General features: G+C 58.1%; 1 protein-coding gene across 5 annotated transcripts; it reads right to left on the reverse strand.

Moving 5' to 3' along the window:
* Positions 1-10504: 10504 nt before the first annotated feature.
* On the reverse strand, positions 10505-23991 carry SLC9A5 (solute carrier family 9 member A5). Of its 5 annotated transcripts, none has more exons than XM_074881617.1 (16): positions 23819-23991; positions 18791-19093; positions 17964-18127; positions 17590-17668; positions 17139-17316; positions 16788-17008; positions 16441-16643; positions 15780-15869; positions 15590-15660; positions 14762-14891; positions 14493-14581; positions 14214-14340; positions 13914-14084; positions 13252-13321; positions 12911-13042; positions 10505-12617 (listed from the first exon to the last, which is right to left on the reverse strand). In XM_074881617.1, the coding sequence occupies exons 1-16, from the start codon at positions 23949-23951 to the stop codon at positions 12151-12153; spliced, it is 2628 nt and encodes an 875-aa protein (XP_074737718.1). In that variant the 5' UTR covers positions 23952-23991; the 3' UTR covers positions 10505-12150. The 5 variants fall into 5 exon arrangements, with proteins under 5 accessions (XP_074737718.1, XP_074737716.1, XP_074737717.1 ...); XM_074881615.1 differs by having other exon boundaries at positions 12911-13084; XM_074881616.1 differs by having other exon boundaries at positions 17964-18130.
* Positions 23992-24919: the final 928 nt, after the last annotated feature.

Consider the following 24919-nt stretch of genomic DNA (forward strand, 5'->3'; position numbering starts at 1 on the left):
ACAATGCTGCACTTGTTCCCCAACACAGTCTCTCACTGTCTCCTCACAGGAGCAGCTCCTCGCTCTTGCACAAGGCCTGCGCTTTCCTCTGGGTTGGTTTAATTGCTGAAGCAACTGCAAAAGGCTGCTGTCATCCAGCTCTGCCAGCAGTGATCTGTGTGCTCCAGCTTCCCTTCCAGCAGAGCCAGGTCCTCTGCATGGACCAATGGGCAATTTTACCTTCAGGGAACCACTTTGGTACCCGGCTGTGGTGGCTGCTAAGCTGCCCCAGAGGTGAAGTATGGCAAAAGGCAGCAAATGCTGATGTTAGGAAGGATGAGGAGCCAAACTTTGAAGGCTGTGGGGCCTCTCTAGAGTTGAAAGAGGAGGAGGCGGGAGAGGTGTCAGCACACCAACTATTCTGAAACTTGGAGTCATAACTTCAGACCCGTGTCTCTTTCCCCCTTGTTGGATCTGGTTTCTGGAGCTGCAGTATTTCTCAAGTGCCTGCTGAAGCTGCACTTCAACTGCAACCTAGAGCTCTGTAAGAGCTGGGACAGAGCACAGGCAGAGGTAAGAGGCGGGCAAAGGACCTCTGCCTTTGAGTCAATGCTAGCAGAGTTCTGCTTATTTTCAGTTGTGCAAGTCAGAGAAAGCTCGATGCGTTTACCAATAGGACTCAACTGTGCTGGAAGAAACACAGGACAGATGTTTTAGATGCCAGATAAGGGCATCCTCTGACCTAGGAGAAGTTGTGCAACATGCATGCTAGCTAGACAACTGCACTACAGCGGCCAACAGCTCTTAGGAAAACATCCCCACGCACTCCACGTTAGCTTCGCACGAGCACTGGTGTAGTCCTTGGCCCGGTATAGGGAACCTCCTATGTCTACAGGGACTTCCAAGGGAAAGGAGAGCCTGGGAGCAGGCTGTGGCAGAGTGGTACACTAGGACCTACGGCCCCTGCTAACCCACTGATCAATGGATGCCTCTGAATCTACTTCCAGGCATCTCCTCATCACCAGACAGGGGCTCTCCACCAGCTCCCATGTCCACACACATGGCTGTGCAGATGCCCCATGGATTAGGCTGTGTCCTGAAAGTACAGGTTCAAGAAAGGTACATTACAATCCCACCAAGCTACACACTGTGAACCCCATTCCCCCTCCACTTGGCAGCCTATAAAAACATGGGAAGCCACCAAGAAGCAGCGTTAGACCCCACTCAGCACAAGCAGGTGCCTTAACACCAGCGATAGATGTTTGCTTGAAACAGGTTTTGTCAAAAAAAAAGCAGCAAGTGCTGCATCAAGTAGAGCTGCAAGCAGCCCTTTGTATCAACAACAGCATTTCAGGAAAGAATTAGTTCTTTCCCCATTAGGGAGACAAGAGTAGGTTGTATCCAGTTTAATAATATTTAAACCTTTATTTGAGATCACAAGTAAAGCAGGCCTTGGCTTCACAAAAACACATCTTGGTTTAACTAATTAATTTGATAATCCCCTACTTGCAATCCTCAGGAGACATTCAGCTTCTAAAGCAAGTAATTACCACTAAGTGGCAACCTCTTTGTGAGGCCCAGTCTGATTAGGGAAAAAATTTGTTAAGCCAGAAATATAATCGTGGTGTGATTTCCCAGAAGGACTGGAGGAGAGACTACATAACAACAGCCGGTCACGCTCACCATTTGAAGGAACAGGAGCAACTCAATTACGAGGTCTCCAGCTACGCTTCAAGGTGTTGTTCAGTGCCACGTGCAAACCTGGCGTGCAGTTAACCATCAGGAGGCTTTACAGATGTTTTATCAGTACAGAAGTCAGGAAGGGGCCACTTAGGGCTCTCAAATACCCATGTGTGACAGAGGATGGGGAAAATTTGGAAAAATAAATAAATATTGCACATCAGGCCTGCTGCAGCACACATGCAGTCCCATGGAGAAGCAATCCAAGCAGGGAAATGCCAGCCTTATAGCCTCTCCACACAGATAGGAAGGCACACCCTGATGACACACAGTGTCTTCCCCAGACAAGCCAGTTGGACTCAATACATGCAGAGCACTTGCTAGGCTAATGCCTGCTCCAGGCATCCCCAAGTGCCCAGGGTCTCAGCTCAACAACAGCCCAGCACTAGCATTGATCACTGCCAGAGCCCACAGGTCAAAGGCTGCTTCTGCATATGCCCAAGACACCTGTCTCAGGCTGAGCAGCTCTGGGCACCTTTAACTTTGGGCAGTTCTTGTGGGGGCATGGGGTGGCCCTCAGGCCTTGCAAAGTGGCCATGTTGCATGCTGCTCTTGGGTTAACGCCTCTACAATGGCGTCCTCCAGAGACTTCTCCTTATGTGAAAGTCATGGACGCAGCCAGTGCAGGTAGGAGCAGGGCTTGGATGGAAACCAGGCATCTTCCCAATAGGCACATTTTCTCTACAGCACACACCCCAAGATGTTACCCCACTGGGGTAGACTCCCCTGCTTGGGTGCTGGGTCTCACCATGCCGGTGCTCTGAGCTCTAGGCAGCTGCACTGGTTGGCAGGATGTGACCACTGTGGAGAGAAGGCTGCAAACCCCTGAGAGCCTGGAACCCGCTGAAAGACCTGTAGGACACAGAGCCAGGCAGGGGCATGCCTCTGTGGATCCAGACCCAGTTAAGAGAGTTTAAATCCTTTAAGAGGAGCTGCTTGTTTGTCTCCCTGGAGTTTAGGCACTGCTTGCCTTTCCTGAGGACAAAGTGTTCTTGGCTTAGAAGTCCAGCTGTGGTTTCAGGACAGCTGCTTCAAAACTCACCACCATCTCTGAACAGAAGAGCAGATTAGCTTTCTGTGAAAAGTCACCTAAACCCAACCCAACTCTCTTCAGATCCCACACATTTAATGGCACAAGACAGTCATCTGTTTACCTTCCCTGCTGGCAGTGATGTTGCATGCTATCTAGCCCCAGCAGCACATGTTTACTGTACTCTCTGAGACAGCATGCTCACCTCCAAGCTAGACATGCCAGCAGGCACCTACGCCCTTCCTGCCCCAGCCTAGCGGCCACCTCCCCAGCCCTTCTCCCACTGACAAGGGAGACATGGAGCACAGGGTGCCACAGCTACTGCAAATGCCGCCCTCAGTGGCAGCTGCCAGGGCCTGCTCCTCCTTCCAGGTCTGCTTGACAGAGCAATGGTTGTAAGGACAGACAGACACGGCCCCCCCTCCATATCTCTGCACCACCAGAAGCCCCCCACTTGTGTCACTGCTCTGTGCCCAGCTCACACCTGAGCAACCAGCACCCACAAGATATCTGCCCAGCCCAGGCCAAGAGAAGTAGATACAGCACTCAGCAGATGCCCTAAGTAGGTACTAAGCACCAACCATCACCAAACAAAGGCTGGTACACAATTCTGAGCTGGACACCCACTCCTTCTCTTCCCAAAAGCAACTTAAATCCAACCATGTTCTGCTAGGAGGGAGGGCTGACAGCTCTCACCACCCCACCCCAGGGGAGCAGGGACCCCACCTCTGACCACTGGCTGCAGTCTCTGCCCCACACTATGCAGAGCCAGGGCCAGCACCCAGGTCCTTCCTGGGGTGGCAGCCAGGGACCACAGGACCTCCTTCACCCTCTGCTCCAGGAGCTCTGACCCCCAGGATTACCATTCCCTCTGGGCACACACTCTGCCCCCGTCCAGCCCCCTCAGCCCCTCACAAACCCCACACTTACAGCCAGCACTTGCAGAGCCTGCGCCCAGCAGATCCCAGTAGATCCTGCAAACCATTCTCCCATGGCAGAGTCTCTCCAGAGAGAAGGAAAGCTCTCACCTGCCTGCAGTTTCCTTCTCCAGATCAAGCAGAGAAGCAGCTGGGTTAGCTCAGCACTCACTGGGGCAGAGCAATAGCCCTGAGGTGCAGCTCCAGCTGTGGGCATGCAATCAGTGCTTTATACAGCCGCATGGGCGTTCCCTGGGACCAGCTCTCATGTTGCCTGTAGCAGCTGGGCTGTGTTGCCCACTGAACTCGGGCAATCCCACTGTGGGGCCTCCAGGTGCTCCTCAAAGTACTATTAATCCTGCTGGTATTTCCAGCAGGGGAATAGCAACCTCCTCAGAGCTGAGCGACAGTCTCCCCTGGTACAGGAGAGACCTGCTTTGCCCCCCTCCAGCCTTGCCCAGCTGGTAGCAAAGGGGAAAAATCTGGTTCCTCCATCTCAGCCTCAACTGAGCAGCTCCGCAAGGCTCCAGGGTGAGGTTCAAGTCACTCTGCAGTGGGCAGGCAGCAGTTTGGGGTGAGGGTCTTCTCCCCAGGGGAGTCTGGAGCCAACTCTGCTGACTGCAGATCCAGAGCAAAGGAGGTGATGGCTCCTCAAATGCCCCTGGGAGGGGCTGGTTTGATGGGGTAGGAGCAGTCTACCACAGGACATCTGTAGCTGAGGAATGAACCTCAAGGAATGCCTACAGCAAGGATGCCAGGCAGGAACACAGAGCGGGTGGGACACAGGGCACAGGGGGTTCCTGGAGGAGGTGGCATGATGTGGATCACGGGTTCTACACCAGGGACCCTTGGTGCCCAACACGGGTTGGAATGAGAGGAACCTGCCCTGGGCAGGAGTACCTGTGAGCATGGTGCCAGCTGGGGTGGGCATCTTCTCTCCATGGCACCAGGGCTGGAGATCACCAGCAGGAAATAGCATGACTTAATCCCATCAGCAGCAATAACAATGTGTCTCCTAAAGGAGATGAGCAGCTTCCTCTTCAGACAGGCAGGGGCAGAGGGCTCATCCCTCCTGTCATCGGCCTCTCCTGCTTTCCTCTCACTCACCCTTCTTCCATCACCGCTGTCGTTCTGCTCCTCCTTGCAGAGGGATCTCTGCTCCCAGATCAAGACAGGGTAACGCCAGCTACAGAGCAACCATGGGAAGGGACCAGGAGGCTCAGACCCCTCTAGAATTCATCTAGGACCGCGCTGGTCCCATTGTTAGACTGGGATCGCGTGCCTCTGGAGGAGCTCGGCAGTAAGTGGGAGAAGCAGGTCAAGAGCTGTGGGACGGATATTCCAGCTATCCCTGGAATATCCTCTCTGGGTACACTACTCTGTATATTCCTGGAAGCACGGGGAGTTCAGCAGCCCAGCTGGAACCAGCAGTCCTCAGCCCTCTGACTCCAGGCAGCAACTTCCTCTCCACTACTGAGTCCATCCAGGCCCAGGTGTGTGTTCTTTGCTGCTTTTTTTTTTTCCTTTAAAAAAGACTTTGATTTTGGGTCATACCCTGACAGGGCAGCCCCTGCCTGCATTTGCTGCTGGGTGAGATGAAGATGTCTGAGGAAGAGCGTGAGCTGGAGGCTCACCAAGAGCACTGGCCACCCGCCGTTGTGCAGCAGGGTCAGGCAGCTGCCTGCACATCACCGCTGCCCATCGGCAGGGCACAGCAGGCAGGCACACCGAAAGACACCCGAAACTACCACACAGATATTTATTAATTTTTCCCCTTAAGACTACCCCTTCGTGGAAACGCGGGGCCTTTGGCATGTCTCACTGAGCGCAGCCGCACCAGCCCCGCCCCCCACCCCCACCCCGAGGGGCCGGGAGCAGCGCGGGAGGCCCCTGTGGGGAGCGCGGCCGCCATCTTGGCGGCGGGCGGGCCGGGGCGAGGCCTCGGCGCGGGGCGACACCTGCCGGCCGCGCTGGGCAGCGCGGGCGCGGCCTCCCCGCGTCCCCCCCCCTCCCGCCTCCCCGCTCCCTCAGGCGCCCGGCGGGGCCCGGCCGGCGTTCGGGAGCTCCTCACCGGGGGCTCCGCCAGCACAGCCGGGCTCCAGCCCCTCTTCCGCGCCGTAAACCCTCGGTGCGTCACCCTCATCGGAGGGGAGATGCTCCCCTCACAGCCCAGCCTGCTGAGGCAACAGGCCTTCAGCTACCCAGGGCCGAGGGGGGCACAGGTCCTCCGATTTCTACCAGTTTGGGGGCAGTTTGGTTGCCTTTGGTCAAGCGACACCCCACAGGAGCTGGATTTGGAGACAAATCCAAGCACGGCGAGGTAGCTGCTAGACTTGCTTCACTCTTTATTGCACTCTTTAGTCTCTGTAATTTCCTGTTTGCTTCAAAAGCTATTTTTGCTAAGGGAAAAAAAAAAAAAAAATCAAACATTTATAACAATTCTGTCTCTTCCCTAGCAGGAGAAAACAAAGATTGGAGTGAGCCTAGCAGGGGTCACCAATTAACTACCCGGCAGCTGCCTGGCTAACCTGCTTGCCTCAGTCCCAGCAAACACAAGCTCTGCTCCTTCACCAGCCGGCTCCCATCAGCCAGCCCCACACCATGGTATGTGAAAACATAATAGTTCTTGGCCTTCGTAGTTGTTTTGTTTTTTTTTTTTTGTCTTTATGGGATACCTTTGCAAAGCTTTTGCCAGTTTTCTCCATAAATAGGCAAGGATAGAGATGCCTGCTGAAAACTGAAAATATGTGTATCTACATGCATGTATGTGGTAGGCAAGAGAATATCCTGTCCCTGGGAGATGGGGCTTTCCGAGAAAGCAGACAGGACCCTAAGTATACAGGAGAGATCTGGAGGGGGTGACCCCTGCATCAGTGATGCTCGTGTGGTCCCAGCACCAGCCGTGCCTAGAGGAGGGTTCTCAGGGCAGCTCTGAGCCCACAGTTCATGCCTCAGAGCCCCAAAACCGCCGGGGACCCACACACGGTGGGGACCCACACACGGTGAGGCCCCGGGTGTGCGCACAGCCCAGAAGCCAGCCTCCCCCCAGTCAGCGAAGGAGCCAAAGCAAAGCTTTAACTGGCTCTCCAACTTCAACAGTCTTAGCTGGGCTCCAGGAGGCAAAGCTTGTGCACAGGAAAAGGTCACCCGGCATCACTGAGAGAGAGGGAAAGCACAAATACAGCAGACCTGTCTGCAGAGTCTGGTCTCCACTGTGATGCCACGGCAAGGAGATGGGGCACCCTGGCCTCTCCAAGCCCTTCTTCATGGGCTGCCCACAAGCTTGGGACAACCCGTGGTCTGATGTAGACCAAACCAGCTGGGCTAGTGGCCACCTCCCCAGAATGTCCTCAGCACCCTCCCTCTCCAACTAACCCGCCACAGGTTTCAGTTACCTTCGGGGCAGCCTGGCTGCGCAGCTGCGGATGCTAGGAGTAGGCGAGGCGAGAGGAGCCCAGGTGGCTTCTTCAGGGATCTTTGCCTTCCCTGCAGCTGCGAGGAACAGCTTTGGCTGGCTGTGGGGAAGATCACAACTCTAGGATCTGGGGTACTCGTAAAATCAAAGCCCCCACCATGTCGGCATCCATCCTGGCTGTTTTGCAAGAGTCCCCGGGAGCAGCAGCCTGGCCACACAGTCCTCCAGGCAGGGAGTCCCACAGCCACGCTTGCTCCTCCAGGGAAAGCAGGGAAATCTGAACCATGAAGGGGGGTGTGGATCACCCCACCCAGCTCCTGCTGACCTAAAGATCCCACTGATCTTGTCTGTCCTCAACCCGCCCACACTGCAGCTCGTTCCCCCGCGCAGCTGGGGTGCGGGGAAAGCCTCCTGGCCAGTCCTGCAGGCTGGCGGGTGGCACAGCTGCTGGAGAGGGTCTCCAGCTCTGCGGGGAGCCGGGGACACTCACCGCCAGCAGACGGCGAGGAGACACAGGCGAGCAGAGGAGCTGGCTCGACACGCGCCGGAGGGGTGCAGCGCGAAGCACAAAGGCTCTCCCATCCTGGCTGCTCTGCCCTGGAACGCAGCATGGGAACCGCTGCCCAGCACAAATCTGTTCCTCATTATCCACCCCGGCTGCCGACTGGTCCCGGCTCCGTCACCAGCCACTCGCTGCACGGCCCCGGCCAGCTTGCATCCCATCAGCAGAGCAACTTCTGCACGACTTCACTAGCCAGCACAGCGGGCAGACCGGGACCAGGGCTGGCATCCACCCCTCCGGAGGTAATTCCGGAGCGAAATTTAATTGTTCCCTCTACCAACAGGCAGAGGAGGCTTCCAGTGAAAGCAGGGAGCAGGGACAGCTGCTTCATGTGTGAAGAGCAGGAAGGCAAGTGCAGGAGAATTCAGGAGAGGTGTTCAGTCTGATTGCACCAAGGTGAGATGGGTGCCTGGACAGACAGACAAGAGCAGAAAGGAGCAAAGAACAGACTGATGTATTTCTAAAATGTGTGTACCCAGGTACAATCAGACCGAACTCCTGCATTTGCCTTCCCGCTGTTCTTTGTGAAAACATGAGCGTGGCCAAAGCCTCTGCCACGCTTTGTGCTTGCTGGGGCCAAGTGGGAGGTGAGAAGCTGGGCTCCCATTCACTAGCTTCCCACTGCTTGTGCCTGTATAGGCCATCGTGAAAACATCACACGAGGGCGTCAGAAGTGCTCCAGAAATAGAGCAGAATGAAAAATCATGCAAGGTTGCCCGTGAGTCAACAACACCCTTGCTGCAATGGAGAACATGAAGCCGGCAGGTTTAAGGGAGTGATTATTCCTCTTGACTTGGTACCTGTGAGACACAACTGGGTACTAGCTCCAATTTGGGCCTCCCCAGAACAATATATATATATATCAGAGAGAACCAGCTTTAGGCAGACAAGGCGAAGAGGGGAGCTACCTACAGGGGGGCACAGAGAAACCAGAGCCCAACTCTTCTCAGGGACGCACCTGGAAGGAGAAGAGGCAATGGGGACAAACTCTACCAGGGGAAATTCTTGCTGGACATAAGGAGAAAATCATTCTATGCAAGAGTGGTGCAGCCACGGTGTGGCTCTGGGACAGGGTGACATCTCCATCCTCAGGGTCTTTCCAATCCCAACTAGACGAGGCTCTGAGCTACTTGCTGTAGCTTTGCCACCAGCCCTGCATGGAGCCAGGGTTGGACTGCAGACCTCCTAAGCTCCTCCCAGCCTAAAATCTACCTGATGCTCCAACATGCATTGTGCAATGGTGAGGTGGTGATTTTAAGACATGCTGTTGCTTAGCTGACTTGGGAGATGGCCAACACCATCACCCACAGTTTGGATCTCCCATCCAGCTGGTGCCCCTGTTACCAGAGCTGCCTTACCTCCTCTGCTGACTTCACAAGTTCTGGTACCACAGAGAAACTGGAGGAGCTGAGCACTGGAGAAAGTAAATCACCGTGGAAAAAAATGTGCAGATTTAATGGCAGGCTCTAAGGAGAAGCCTGCGTGCAAAATAACAGGTCTGTGACAGTCAGGCAGCTCTGGGATGGGGTTGCTTATAGTAACAGTCAGAGGGTTGCATGTTCTGGGTTACAGTCTGAAAAGCAGCTCCTTTGGTTATGCCTTACTCTGTCCTGGGGAAACAGAGGTTTGGGCACATGTGTTCATGGTTTGGCTCAGTTCTTGTGTTTTTCCACTGAAGCACTTGAGTATTTTTAGGCTGAAAGAGATGGCTCTGTACTATGCTGGAAAGATCGGAGCAGCCCTGTGCAGGCAGGATGCTGCCTGCTGTCTCTCCCTGTAAAGTGAAATACAGAGATTGGAGTATGAGAATACTGATAAAACCCTGTGAAGAAGGGTATAGTAGGAGCCACCATCCCTGGTCACAGCATGGCTTCCCCTTCCCCACCCAGGGTCTGCCTCAGAGGTGGCTCGGTCTGTTGAACATCAGCCACCTGGCTGGTGGCATGGAGAGCCTGCACACACATTAGCTGCTAGGCTCAGATAACTGTGTGAGACAGCAGCAACCAGCCCCAGCATTTCCCAAAGTTGGGATATCTGCTTTTCCTCCTCTGAGGACCCGAATGCTGTAGACCCACCGCTTCCAGGAAAACAACGTGGCCTGCACAACCTGTTGCACTGCCAAAGCGATTGTGTCTGCAGAAGACACTGGCACGGAGGTCTGGCATACAGAGCACGGCTCAGCCAGCATTGCTAGGTGGTGGGATGTGAGGCAGATGGGAAGCATCAGGAGGAGCAAGAGCTTCCCGAGGGACCAGTGCAAAGCTCTCAGGGCTAGGAGCTGCACAGGGACCCTGCCAAAAAGGACCTGAGGGTGACGGTAGATGCCAGCTTGAATAAGCCAAACATCCATCTTATGAATCAAGAAAACCACATTTACTCTGCTTTAGAAGTGGAGCCAGTAGATTGAGGGAAGAGCAAAGCCAGCACACACCAATGCAGGAAGTTCCTGTGAACCAGAATACCCTGAAACAGACCCATTTGAACCATATTTTTGGCAAAAAAAGAGGAAGCACAGCCATGGGAAGATCTGGGCTCCCAGCACTCTGCTGCTGTGCAGGCAGCCACGACAGCGGGCAGCAAGGGCCCCGGCTGCCTGCTGGCCTCTTGCTGGCTGCTCCCCGAGGCATGGTCTAATGACAGCTGCAGGCAAGCCTCTGTTTGGAAAGAATTTCACATTTTCCACAAACATTATAGAAAGTAGGAAATCCAGTTAGGCACATTGAGTCTGAGAGGGGAGCTGTGGCCTCGGTGGAGAAGAACAGAGGCACAGGGATGTGGTGCCTGTGAGGGAGAACTGAGCCAGGAGCTGCAGGAACCACGATGTGCAGAGGTTCCCAGACACCAGAGACCAGACTGCGACATCTGCTCCAACTCCAATTTATTGAACATTACAAAATACTCTGCATATATTTTCACATTAAAACAATATTCTTGCAAATAAGATAGTTAAGTCTTGAGTCATTTGTGGTGCCCATGGCTACAGAAAACACTGACCCAGCTAGAGATTTAGTATGGCCCAATATCAGAAATCAAAACCAGAATAAGGCATACCAGAAATGCAAAACTATATAAAAATCTTTTAAAAACCTCATGCTTGTCTGGTGGGACAGGTACAGAGCAGAACGGCCTTTGCTGAGCCTTGCTAACAGTACTGGGGTTACTGCCAGCTTGCTTGCCCCACATTGTGCATCTTAAGTGTCCTCTTGACACCTGCTGTCTCAGCACACCCACGTAGCTGGAACAGGCAGTTAATTACCCGTTTTGGGGCATTAACAGCCCAAGTCCCCATTCTTCCCTAAGAGGAGCATCCCCAACCCTCCTGCGTGGCTGGTGCCCTGCGCTGAGCTTTTGCATGGCAAGCAGTTCTTGGGGAGCGATTCTTGGCCCTTGGGGTCTCACCAGGAATAATTCACTGTGTGGGCCATTGCCACCAGGTCTCACCACGCTGTCACGAGGGACCAGGGGTGGCTGGGAGGCAGGGAGTGGGGACAGACCTTTGAAGATGCACTCAGCTCTCGCTCATCACCCCTGTTCCTGATGTACATTCATACCTGCTGCTCGCTCCACTCCTTGCACCACGACCAGCCCTCCCAGCTGATGGGCCCCAGGCAACTGGAAGGACTGGGATGTGGGCAGGATGAATGCCAAGAATGCTGTGCGGGACAGCTGCCTCCTAGCAAAGCCAGAAAGCTGAGCACCGCAGCTATTGGGAACACATCCAGACAACAGGCGTGAGGCTGGCACAGCAGGTTGGCTGCTAGAGGAGTCCCTGTGCGTACACGTTCACTAGTCCGGCTCCTGGTGGAGCCAAACCCCAGGAGCACTGCTCCCAGTCCTGAGAAGGTCATGGCCTCGCCTCTGTGGTACCTCCATAACCTGGGGAACGCAGAGCTGCCGTGGCAAGGAGCCCATCTCTGGCCTCCTGGCTGAGCTCCATGCATGCTGTGAGAAACCAACCCTGTAGCCACCTTGAAGTCAATGGCTCGGTTGCTGGGTGTGGATGGGCTCTTGTGCATTGGCCACCACTCCCAGCCCTCTCCAGAGGTCTCCTACCCACAGCCAGACTGGAGATCAGCTCATGCTCCTACACCTGTGAGCAGCCACGGCCTGTTAGCCAGCACCCACACCCCTCAGGGCGGCACAGCTGTGACAGGATTGAGTTCAGCTGAGATCCCAGCCCTGGGAGGAACATCTCTGGCCTCCCAGTGCTGTGAAGATGTGTAGCGACCAGAGAGGAAGAAAGAGGTTTGGGGTCTGTGCCTCCCTGGGTGGACAGGGGTTGGTACCTGCTGCTGCAGCATGAAGCCCAGTTATCGACCAGTTTTGCATCAATAGGTGCATGGGCAAAGCCCACCCTGGAGTGCAGCTCCAGGAAGAGTACTGGGCTCTCCTGCCACTCCTGGAGTTTGTGGAGACACACACAAGCTTTACAACGCAAGACAGCAGAGCGGTCAGCAGGTTGCAGCCCGTCCGCAGCCCCCAGCCCCTTCCCCACCCAGGGTCTGCCTCAGAGGTGGCTCGGTCTGTTGAACATCAGCCACCTGGGCTCCGCAGGGGGCAGCATCCTGCCCTGCTCCTCCATGGCCATCAAAGGCTGCAGCTCCTGCTGCTCAGCGCCATCCGGGCTGCTGTCACTCTGTGACCGGCCGCTCTTAGAGACGTGGCTGGGGAACTGGAAGCAGGAGCTCTGCTCTGGCATTGCCTGGCTCGCAGACTGGGGCTGCTCCTCCAGCACAGGGCAGGCGAATCTCCTGTGCTGAGGTCCACTCTCGATGCCTGGAGGGGAAGCGATGCTCTCCAGGGAGGAGATGCTTTGGTTCCATGCCTTCTGCATATCCACTGGCACAATTTTGGTGGTCTCCGATGAGACGTAAACAGCCAGATCAGCCTGGTCTCCTTTCCACGGCAGCTCCTTCTCTGCCAAGGTGGGCGATGGCGGGATGATGCAGGGGCTGGGACAGACATCCAGGCTGCCTGGGGATGCAGAAGGAGGGACAGTGAGAGGGATCTTTCACAGTTCTTGCTCTCTCCCTGGGCCCTTGCAAACATTGCAGAACCAACCACGGCCGCATGACCAGCTGGCCCAGGGATGCAGGATCCACCAGGGAGGCTCTGCCGTGCCTCTAGAGCCACAGAGAACAGTGATTCTCCCATTCATGCTCTGCTGACTTTGGTTTTGCCCAGGTCAAGGCAACTTTGCTCCCCAGGTGGAGGAAGGACGAGCTACCCAACAGCAGCTGCCCTGGCGTGAGAGCATCGGTGCCTACCAGGAGTTGTCTTTCCCTGAAGGACCTCATCAGTGGCTCGAGCGATGAACACAATCCCTTCATCATCCTCTCTCTCTGTCTCCGAGCTATCGCTCTCCTCCTCCTCTGAGCTGACCATCACCAGGACAGGAGCTGCAGCCAGATGGAGGGAGTAGGTTTGGAGAATGGGGCACCCTGTGGGGGAAGGACTGCACTCATGGGAGAAGGACTTGGTGCTGGCACAACCCCGGGTGCTGTCATGCCACCAAGCTGGCAGTGGGCAGGCACAGCCAGATGCTCCCATCCCACCACCTCAGGTCCCCTTGCTAGGACCTGCAAACCTTGCCTGACCCCAGCCTTACCTGCCTCCTGCCAGGGGACATTTCTGTGTGTCTTCCCATTGGGCGCCTCACTGGTTAGAGAGATGTTCTTCTGCGAAGGAAGAGGGACTGGCTGGGACCTGCCCCATGCAAACCCCTAACCACAACCCAGGTGGCCCTGCAAGCCAAGGTAACCCTGGGGACATAGATTCCCACCCCAGGGAGGAGGCAGCTGGCAATCAGTGGTTCCTAGCCCTTAGGCATTGTGTCTTCGTGGCCCTACAACAAACAGCTCAGCTGCAATGGTGTCAAAAGCCTCCAAACAAGAGAAGACACCTAAGGCTCAATTTAAGGTGTAGTGCCACACTTCTGAGCCTGGATCTGCACCAATGTTCAGGCTACTTTATGCTGAGTGCTCCTGGAAAACAAACATGGGGCTCCTCCAGGGCTTGGGACCACTTTGCCTGGGAAGAGCCACCCCACGGCAGTGTTGGTGTGGTGGGGACACGTGGACATGCAGCACCCGTGTGCTCACATGCAAGCATACACAGGACTGAGATGAGATGAGCCGCTTTCCCCCTGGCTCTGGAGCTGCCGATGCCCTGCAGCACCTCACCTACACCCCAGAGGACCTCACTGTCTGCATCCTGGGGGAGGCCAAATCTCAGAGCTAGGAAAGGAGCAGGAGGTTGGGGAGCGCTTGCCTTTTTCCTGCCCTTCTCCTTCAGCCTAGCCTTGCTCTTGGACGAGCAGACGTTATGCTTTGTGGACTTGAAGGTCTCCAGCCGCCTCTTCATGTTCTGCCGGAAGATTTCTTTATCTTGGCGCTCTTGTTTATCTGGAGAGATGAAGTGACGGCTGTAGCTGGCCTTGTACTGGCCGAGGGAGAGGCAAAGAGACACAGGGTGAGCAGCTGGCCCCACAGAGCATCCTCCATCCCTGCTCCTCTTGCAGGTGCTGCTACCCTCGGGGTCAGCCGCACACCACGGCCAGGTAGTGCTCACCCGCCGGCGAGGCTTGTAGAGGCTCCCTCGCAGCACGTGGTGCATGGCGGCATCTTCCTTGTCCCGACGGCTCCTCACCGTGTCAATGACCTGCAGGTCCAGGCACGCGCCGCTCCCGCTCTCCCTCCTGGGGGGCAGATGGAGATGGAGAAGGTGGTGCTGGGCTCCCTGCCTGCATCCTGCCAGCCTCCTGCCAGCCCTGCCACAACCCACCCACCCCCAGGGAAGAAGGCAGCGGCGGGGGTCCAGCAAGGTCTGCCCAGGGACTCTCGTACTCACAGGAGGTTTGTGACCGATGACTCTGACATGGACGTACGGCTGGGCATGGAGGGCAGCGCCAGCTTGGCGGCTGAGAGCACATGGCCACCCTGGGAGGTGGGAGGGCAAGGCTGGCATCGGGGCAGCAAGGACCCAGGTGGGCTGGGGGGGTCCCCACTGCCTGACCAGAGGGTACACGTGTGGCCATACATGGTGGGGACTGCCACCCCAGGTCAGCCAGCTCCTGTCGGGGGCCATCCTGCCACCCGGCCCCCACCACAGGCCCCTACCTGGTCGACAAAGCTGATGGCATCACGGATGTTCAGCTTGTAGTAAACATCCCAGATCTCATCCCGCAGCCTGTAGGCAGATTTCCGCATCAGGAGCTGGCTCAGGTACTTCTTGTCGAACTGCTCCCACCTGCCAGAAGATGAAGACACGGGCGGTTTAGCTCCCACAGGGTACCACGGCCAGGGACACCCTGCCCATGCAAGGTTGAGCATGTCCAAAGCATGGCAAAAGCAGGCTGGGCACACAGGACCTGGCTGTGCCCAGGGACATGCTGCCAGGGACAGCAGGAGGGGACACACTGACCCTTTGTCCCCGCTCAAGGGGAAACCAGACACCAGTGGGTCTGTGGGAGGCGATGGGAGGGGGACTGGGGCTGGCATGGCTGCCCCACTGGAGCACTTCCCCTCCAGGAAACAGGCTTTTAACATCCTTTTCCTGTCGCTGTGCTGCAGATAAACACTGCCCCGGCTTTAACAGGGCTTTTCCCTCCTCAGCGCACAGCACAGCTCCATCCGTGGTGAGGCACAGGGCCCTCGCCACCACCACAGACACCCCACAGCCCCCCAGCAGCTCTGGCATGGGCAAGGAATGCCAGCTCCCGCAGCATCCCCAACCGCACCCACCCGGCCTCTCTCTGGGATGCTTTTGGGACCTCAGTCTGCTGCACAACAGCAGCCAGATGGTCCCCTTCCAGACGGACTGACAGACAGAAATACAGCCTTCCTGCTGCAGGGGTGTCCTCCAGTGGAGACCCTGCAATGTCCTCATGGCTGCTATGTGTCCCCCATCCACCTGATGGCCAGCAGAGGATCCTGGCTAACACTCACTTGTCCCGCCAGTAATGGTAGCCGTGGTGTCCCACGATGTCCTCCACCGCTGCCAGGATGTGGTCAAAGGCCTTGAGTGAGGAGAATAGGGTGAGAGCAGCGGCAAGGCTGCGGGTGCCCCAGGGGTGCCGAGGCTGTGCATCGCCCTGGCAGTGCAGGGAGCCGGGCAGCCTCCGGCACCAGCACCTACATGCTCGTGCAGCTCCTCGTTCAGCGTGGGCTTGTGGTGGTCACTACGTTTCACCTTCAGCCACGTCACCAGGGGTTTGATGGTGAGGCCCTGGAATGGGAGGAGAAGGCAAGGGAAAGACTGGGAGGGCGAGAAGGTGCATGGCTGGGGCACAGGGAGCAGAAGCAGCACAAAGTGACTGGGGACAGCAGCTGTGCCAACCATGTGTGCCCCTCCCAACCCAACCCCCTGTGCCTGGGACCTGAGCAATGGTCCTGTGTCCCGACATGCAGCGACCATGTCATACCCCTCCAGTCCCCCTTCCCCTAGGCTTCCATCCCCTTCCTGGGGCACAGGAACCCCAAATCCAGGGGCCATCAGCAGCTCTGTAAAGAGATCAGCCTGACCAGGCACACGCTGGTGCTGCTCTTGGAGCCAGTCCCGGAACAAGAGGCTGACAGGGAAACAACATAGGCCATGGCCCCACCATTGGAACAGTCGCCACAGCAGTCCTGCACGCCAGCCTGGTGATGGATGGGATGCCAGGAGGCACCGAGGACCAAAGGTCACTTGAAAAGAGGTCCTTGCCCCAAGCACATGTCCATGAGCACCCGCCTGGCACCCCAGGCCAGCTCTGGAGCAAGAAGGCAGCACTGGAGGAGGGCAGAGTGCCCATCCTCACCTGCACAATGACAGTGAAGAACACCACCACGATGGTCGTTGCCACAAAGTAGTCCTTGGCTTTCACCTTTGCCCTGTCCAGCAGGATGACCAAGGCAAAGGCCACGGCCCCACGGAGGCCACCGTATGACATGACCACCTGGTCGATCCTGTCCAGGGGGATGAGGCGGAAACGGTTGAGCACGTAGGTCTGGAGGACAACACCTAGGGAAGAAGGAGAAGGAGAGCCTGGGATGCCAGCAGATGTCTGCTCCTCAAGACAGGGCAAAAGCCCAGCCAGGAGCCATGGCTGGCCTCATGCCCCAGCTTTCCTAGGGGCACACCACTTTTTGGCATGAAAAGACTGACCCACAGCTCTGAAGAGCAGGATAAAGAACAGGGTGCCCAGCACCAGTGCTGTGTCCCATGCCCACTTGGAGGTGTCCACAGCCGAAATGCCCAGAAACATGAAGATGATGGTCTCTGAGCTGCTGGCCAGTGTCTTCATGGTGTACTTGACTGTGGTGCGGGATTTCTGGGAGATGTTGGCTTCCACGTACTTCTTGCAGCAGATCCCACAGAAGGTAACTCTGCAGAGGGGCAGAAGGAGCTGGCATGACCCTACAGCGGGATGAGGAGTGGGTCTGCTCACCGCCTCCTGCTGCTCAGTACTGCACCCCCGATTTCCTGGACCCGCCCAGGGAACACCCCGGTACTCACGCCAGGATGGAGGAGAGCGAGACCATCTCGGCAGCAAGGTAGGCGACGTAGGCCAGGAGGAAGACAAAGAGCGGCTCGATGATGCGCACGCGCTTGGTGAACCGCGTGATCAGGGCCAGGAGGAAGGCGAAGAGCAGCCCCACGGCCGTGCCCCCCAGGCTCACCAGGAAGAATGAGACTGGTGGGGGGAGAAGACTCCTTTGCACCATAAGCAAGCGAGCCCAGCTCCTGTGCCCCACAGCCATACCACGCCGGGCTGGCCAAGCTCCGTGCTCCCGCCCAGCTCCCCACCAAAGCATCCCATGATGACGGCTGGCATGTGACCACTGGGATGGAGATGACAGAGCCGTGGTGCTCAGTGCCCACCCCACTGCACGACAGCATCTGTGCTTGCCCCCCACACTTCTATGCTGGAGGAAGAGGCGGAGGGGCTGGTGGGGCACATACTCACCTACCCCCTTCACGTAGTCCGTGGCATGGATGTGCGCTGGGCCCAGCTCCACAAAAGAGTTGAAGACCTTGTACAGCACCTGCAGGCAAGGCAAATCCCTTGGAGAAGGCAAGGTATTGCCCTGCCTTGAGAGGGGCAGCACCTGCGGGCAAGATGAACCCTGCAGAAGAGGCATCGCCCACCCCAAATCTGCCAGGCAACACAGCTCATCTCAGCAGGCAAAGTCCCCTGGGGCCAGGAGAGAGGAAAGACCAAGAAGCATGGCCATGGGTCTGACCCCGGCTTGGGGATGTCATCCTCTGCCCATCCTGGGGGACTCCAGTGCCCTGGCCCATGTTGGGCTCCACATTAAGGTCCCCCAAGCTCCAACTCACCACAGTGACAGCATCATTCAGGAGAGACTCGCCAAACACGATGATGAAGAGAGTCTCATTTACATGGACCTCTTCGAAGACAGCCAGCACTGCCACAGGGTCCACAGCTGAGATGAGGCTGCCGAAGAGCAGGAAATCCATCAGCCCAGCTTCGACGCCTGGATCTGCTAGGACAGAAGGACCAAGCTCAGGCAGACCGTCTGCCCCAGAGCCCCTCTTGCTAGGCTGAAACAAGCCTGGCCCTCATCTGCTCCCGGTGACTTGGCTACAGCATCCCAACTTGGAGTGCAGTGGGCTGAGCCTGGGAGTGCTCCCAGACCTCCAGGGTTCCCTGGCTGAAGTGGGGCTCAGCACGTCCTTGCTGCAACATGAGGGGAGCAGGGCTTGGCTGTCCTCCTTGGCACCCACATGCATCACTGCCCCTCAGGCAGGTATGCACCAAAGGAGGCTCAGCAGCCCCACCTCGGGTCCATGCATTAAGTGATTCCTCAGGGGTCAGGACAGCTCAAAACACAGCCCAGGCCAGCCAGGGCCAGTGGGTCCAGCCAAGGACAGGGAACACGTCGGTGAGCCAGCAAAGCTAGCCAAGGTCGGCAACAAAAATAGCAAAGACATGAGTCAGCTCAGCGCCGAGCAGGGCTCGTTTGTCCTGCACGCTTGATGGTCCTGCCAGAGCACCATTCCCAGGATGTCAGTACCCTGCTCCTGCTATAATTCCTGGGAATCCACGGCAGGGCCGGGCAGTGGGCTCTGAACTTGGGGGTGCGTTGCACCTCCATCCCATCTTTTGGGGATGTAGCCCAAGCTGGGCAGCCCTGTTCACCCACCCATGAGCCCAGCTCGGTGCAGCCCCCAGAGCGCAGCACCAGTGGTGAAGGAGTTCCAGAGCGTGCCCACCACTGCGTAGGTGAGGATGGCACCGATGTTGTCAAAGAACAGCCGGCTGGGCATGAAGTAGCCCGAGTCTAGGACGATGGGGGGCAGAAGAAAGAGGAAGAACATGTTGGGCTCCAGCTGGTACTCGGCTTTCTTTGCCACGGCCAACACAATGCCCCCGAGGCCCAGCCCCAGCAGGATGAGGAGGCAGCTCTCCGGGACGATGGACGTCACCTTCCTTGACAGGTGGAAAACTAGAAGGAAAGGAAGAATGAGAGCATCAGCCAAATAGGCACATGGACAGAGCATCCCCAATCCACAAGCTCCACAAAAGGGTTGGCTGATGCATGATGGACCCCGGGGAGGACAAAGGAGCACCTAAGGCTGCTTCGTGGCCATGTGTGCGCAGAAGGCCTTCCAGCTAGCTCCCAGGTCAGGATTCCAGGTCCCTGACTCTTTGGGATCTCTCTCTCCTCCTCAGGCACTGTCTAATAAGCCAAGCAGCCAGGCATTTTGCTTTTCTTGGCCTCTGGTATCTGCACTTAAAGGATTAAAGCAGCCAGCAAGCACATTCACAGTGTCACGAGCAATGCTGGCTGCTGTTCGAGTGAAGGCATCCTGGTTCACCGGGACACGTTACCCCGCTCAGAGAGGAGGATGCTCAGCCCTGGTGACGGGGTGACCTTGTTTGCAGCCGTCTGAGCAAGCAGACGGAGCAGCATACAAACCACTGCAGCACAAGTCAGTCGGCCGGTCTCTGTGCCAGAGCACAACCTTCCTCAGCACCGACTAACCCACCTGCATGCAAAAAACAGGCACACAGGAGCTGCAGATTTAGAGATGCTTTGAATAATCAGTTTATTCCATGCGAGGTCTGGACCAAATCTTAAAATGCCGTGAAACAGGATATATTTTTTAAAGCAAGCAGAGTATGCCCTGGTATTCATCCATCAGCAATGTGGCAGTGAGCCTGCAGCTCAGGCACAAGCCAGTGGGACGTCACACCAGCCAGCACAGGGGACTTGCTCCTCCAGGCAGCCTTGTCCCCAAGGCCAGGGTGTCCTGTGTAATCCCAAATCATTCCAGCTTCCATGTGAGCAACCCGCCATCCCTGCAGATTTCTTCTCCCTAGCATAAGGTGCTGTGTTTTTGCTACCCTGCAAAGGGCAGTGCTTGGGGAAAGGCTGTCGAGGTTCACAGTGGTTTTACCCCCCCATCGCTCAGTTCTGCCATTGCCTGTGACATCCAGCCCATCTCTGGAGCACAACTTGGCCACCAGATGAAGAAACCTTCTCCTGGGGAGTGGGTTCCTCCAGACACTTCCAGAGGCACCTCTGTCCTTGAGCACCCAGCAGGTATCAGGGACATCAGGGCAGCCTCTGAGCCGTCACTTGGCTGCAAGCCCAGCCCTGCTGCCAACCCAAACCCATCCCTAAAGCGCTTTAGCTGGATTAAAGGTGCCCATTGCTTGTGCCAAGTCATCCCACCAGAAGGAAAGCTGTGCTGTGGTCACACATCAACCCTAGGTCACTTGGATTCTTCCCTCCTTTAGGAACCCCCATGGACAGACCATAAGGTCCTGTCTCCAGTGGCATAGACCTGGAGAGGAGGCAATGATTCATCAGTAGGTTTCCATGTCTCTGTGCCCTTGTCATTGCCCTCTGAACCTGTTCCAGTCCTGCTCTATCCTTTCTGGGGTGGGTCCCAGTGTCTGCAGACACCCTGGGAGCTGAGGTCGTGGCCTCCTGATGTTCTTCCTTTTTCCTTTCCTAACACCTCTTAGTTGATTTGCTTTCCTTCGCAGCAGCTGAGCACTGAATTAGAGGAGGTGATAATTCAGTGTCAAAAATCTGGTTCCTAACCAGAGACAACATCTTGGAGCCCACCAACGAACGTGCAGGTTATGGGACCTTAACCTTAAGCCTCTGCCACAGCTCTGTGGCCAAGCGCCCCGGCCCGGGGGGCCACGGAGCCCGGGGCACCCACCCTCGCCCCCAGCTGCCTCCGCTCGCTGCCAGCGATTCAGCAGCGGCGATACGGACGCTACAGCCCTCCAAGCAAACCCACAGCTCAGAGAAGGGCTGGCTGAGTTCCAGCCCAGCCGAATTCCTGCTAAATGACCGCACAAGCCATGGCAGAGCCCCATTCACCCCACGCGAGCCCGGCGAAGGCAGCGCCGGTGGGCGAACGGCGCTCGCTCAGCGCCTGCGGCAGGCTGCGAAACCACTTCCCGCCCACGGGAACAAAGCTCTGAAGTTTTCAAGAAGGGAACAAGGCGTCCAGCCCCTTTCTGCACACTCGGGAGCATTGCCAAGATCCGAGATCCCTGCTCCCGGCTCCCGCAACTGATCTGCACTCCCCGTGCTGCAGAGATATGCCCTGGCTGGCTGGAGAGACCCAGGAGAGCCCGCAGAGATGCTGGGGGGACATGGGGACATGGCTCCTGGCTGTCATCCGTTGTTCTTTCTCCCAAACCAAAAACTTGGGCAAAGAAGGGAGCAGCATCGATGGGAAAGACCCTGCTTGTCCAAAAATCCCCTGGCTGAGGGGGGATGCTGCCACCCACCCGAGCAAATGGCAGCACATGAGGTCCTCTGCGCCACAGGGAGCAGCCAGCGGGGACGGGTGGAACAAGCTCTAATTTTACACGCACTAGTCAAGGATTTCAGCATTAAAGGTTCCCACAGCAACAGTAACTTAGCCACATGTGAATTAACTTCATAGCCATAATCCACACTCAGGCATCCATAATACAGGATCTGCCATTGGGAGGACTTGGGACCAAAACCTGCTCCACTCCTCCAGTGCTTGGGAAACAGTGAAACACCCAAACCAAGACACAAGCAGCTGGGGACAAAGGTGATGGTGCAAGGAGAGAGGGTTGCAACCGATGGGGATGCTGCTGGGTGGAAAAACCTCCATCTGCTGGCAAACCCCTGCCCATGGGGCAGCCATGGGTGAGGAGCACGTGTCGGGTAATGCTCACCACTTCCCTCGTCCCTACATCCTGTTCAAGCAGATCTGTACAGAAAAGGCAGCAAAACCCAGATGAAGTCTCACAGTGCAGGAAGCCAACACCCAAGCTAGTTTTTCCCCGCCCTGGGTGTTTGCTGTCTCGGGGCACCCTGGCATCGTGACCGCCTCTGAGAACAGAGCCCGCAGTGTCATTTCCCCATCACCCAGGCGCAGGGCCACTTCCTCCCCTGCAGTCACAGGGCTGTGAGCTGGCAGCCCAGTGCCACAACTGCAACGGCTCCTCTGCGCCAGCCTACGCCTGGCGTCCACGGCCACCGCAGCCCCCTCCGCTCCCCGGCATCCTCCACCCCCAGCTCCATCTCCTCCGTGGGCTCCTGTGCACCCTGGGGACCATGCGTGAGTGGAGTCTTGTGTCACCTCTGGGGACACCCCTGCCAGGGTGCTGCTGCAGCCCTGCCTCCAGGTCTGGCTGTCACTCCTGGCTCCGGGCTCTGAATATCCATCGGACCCATCGGATGTGCTGAGCCAGGCAGCCCGGAGCTACCGACAGCCGTGTCTCCCAGATTGAGAGGAGAGTGGCCATCAGCTCGCCTCAGGCCTGGAAGACTGTGGCGGGGCTGGGAGCTTGGGAATGACCCCAGCTCAGGCCCCCCCGCACCCACTGGCACTGCTGGGGCAAAGGCAAGGGTGGTGAGGGGAGCCCATCAAGGTAAATCTGCACAGGGAGTAGCTCTGGGGAGACGTTTGAGAGAAGAAAATAAGAGCCAGGGAAAGGAATCATCTCTTTGATCTTCTGCAGGTAGGAGGGACGTGCTCAGCAGCTGGAGGTAGCACAGCTGCAGACAGAGGGTTGTATTTTTAAGCTCACAACGCCCTTTAATTAATTCCTCGCGATGCTTTATATCTCCCTCGTGAGAAGGCAAGGAAAGAGACGAACGCGAGGTCCACGACAGCGGTGTCGATGATGCTTGGGACAGGCAGAGGCCAGCTGATGGTCACAGCCTGTCTCCTGCATACCAAGAGCTATTGCTGGTCCCTGCCTGTTCAGAGACTCCCCTAACTCTGAACCCACATTTCTTGAGCCGGCTCCAAACTGAGAGGATGCCCGCACCCCCACCACGGGGGTTGTGCCCACAGTGCGGCCCCCAAGGAGGAAACCTGCCTCAAGGTCACAGTCTCATCCCCTGGGCCCAGCACAGCAGGCAGGGGCACCGGGGGGGACCAGCCCTCTGCTTGGCACCCACACTTGGGCATCCCCTCCCCCAGCACCCAGGGTGGTGTGGTGGGGGGCACAGCCCTGCGGCAGCTCACACACACCCTCCTTGCACCTTCCCACGCAGCCTCTCGCAGCGGAGCCTCCCCCTGGGCTGCGTGGCCCTATGCCGGGGAGCACGAGAGCCCGAGGCCACGCGGATCTGGAGTGACCCATCGGAGGGGACCACGGGCATGGACCTGTCCCCAGGCTGCCAGCGACACATTTTGCCCAAGACTGGCACCACCGAGCCCTTCTCGGGGCTGGGGGGGATCAAACGGCCTCCAGCCCTGCTGATGGCACGTGCTGTGCCAACCTCTGAGGCATGGGACATCCTTTGGGGCATCATCTCTGCTCAGCTCCCCTTCTCCTGAACCCTCCCTCCCCTGCGCCCACCCCTCCAGGCCCAGGCCCCCGCGTTGTCCCTCGGGCTGTACCTCACCTCGTCACCATCCCACTGGAGGGGATGGAGGCCCGGGGTCGTGGCGCGGGGTCGTGGCGCGGGGTCGTGGCAGGGCACCGCAGCCCAGCTGACGGTGGTGACCAGCCGGGCTCTGGCCATTTGTCCCCATGACCCGTGTCCCGATGTGCGGTGACACCCCTCGCCCCGGCTGCCCCCGCGCCCACCGGGGATGCCGCATCCCACCCTGCCTGCCCCGGGGGGTGAGCGCAGCTGCTCCGGGGGACCGAAGCTGGGCGGGGGAGTGGGGGGGGGGGGGAACGGACGGACGACAAGGGGGCGGACACTCACCGATCTTGGCCAGGCTGGCCACCAGGATCCAGGCGGCCACCAGGCAGGGCGCCTGCACCTCCCGCCACTGCCACCGCAGCAGCTCGGCGCCCGCCGGGGCGGCGGGGCCGGGGGAGGCCGCCGGGGGCTGCATGGCCCCGCGCCGCTCCCCGCCGCTCCGCCGCGCTCCCGGCCCCCGCCCGCGTCACACGCACGTGGGGCCGCGCCGAGCCGGCCCCCCACGCCCCACGCCACGGGCTCCGCCCGCCGCTCCCCGCCCCGCCCGGGCCGGGACCGCCCCGGCCCCCCCCACCCCCCCCGGTACCGCCCCGGCTCCCCTGTACCTGCCCCGGGGCCCGGCACCACCCGCCTCACCCCGTGCGTCCCCCTCCACCCCAGCTCACCTGGACCCTCCTGGTGCCCCCCGCCCCACCTCGGTCTCCCCTGCGTCACCCCGGATGCCCCCTGCCCCGTGCCAGTCCCCCTGCACTTTCCCCGGACCCCGGCATCACCCTGGTGCCCCTGCACCTGCCCCGGTGTCCCTTGACCCATGCCAGCCCCCCTGCACCTGCCCCTGTGCCCCCTGCCCACAGCGGCCCCCCTGCCTCTAACCCTGCCGCCCCTGCCCCATGCCAGACCCCCGCACTTGCTCTGGTCCTCCCTGCGTCTGCCTCAGTGCCACCTGCATGACGCCAGTGCCCCTGCCCCATGCCAGTCCCCCTGCCCCTACCCTGGTCTCCCGTGCCCTCTCCTGGTGCCCCTGCTCTGCCCAAGTACCCTCACCCTGGCTCAGTCCTCCTGCACCCACCAGATTCCCAATCCCCCCACCCCACCCGATCCCCCTCCCAGCCCAGCCCCTTCTGCTGCCAGCTGAGACCACCCATCCCTGCCCAGCTGCTGCCTGAACACCAGCTTGGGAGCACCCCAGGGGGAACCCCCATGATTCCTGCCTCCCCCTCATCTCCCCAGCCCCTCTCAGACACCCCTGAAAGCTCCCACTTGCCCGCCGACCCTGGGCCATCCCCCCTGCTCCAGAAGGTGCCCCGTCTCCTACATCCCATCCCTGTGGCTCCCAGATGGAGGGTCCCGTGTCCTGGGCGGGCAGCGAGGGATGCCCAGGCA

This window comes from Strix uralensis, chromosome 12 (genome assembly GCF_047716275.1).
Source record: "Strix uralensis isolate ZFMK-TIS-50842 chromosome 12, bStrUra1, whole genome shotgun sequence".
In the NCBI taxonomy this organism is placed as follows: domain Eukaryota; kingdom Metazoa; phylum Chordata; class Aves; order Strigiformes; family Strigidae; genus Strix; species Strix uralensis.

What these genes read in the sequence shown, in the direction of transcription:
- SLC9A5 (XM_074881614.1), bottom strand. Translation starts at nt 23,951, where the DNA reads ATGCAGCCCCCGGCGGCCTCCCCCGGCCCCGCCGCCCCGGCGGGCGCC. An exon ending in CCATCAGCTTTGTCGACCAG is followed by an intron (nt 14,582 to 14,761) that starts GTAGGGGCCTGT and finishes CCCACCTCCCAG; the next exon opens with GGTGGCCATGTGCTCTCAGC. An exon ending in TCTACAAGCCTCGCCGGCGG is followed by an intron (nt 14,085 to 14,213) that starts GTGAGCACTACC and finishes TCCCTCGGCCAG; the next exon opens with TACAAGGCCAGCTACAGCCG.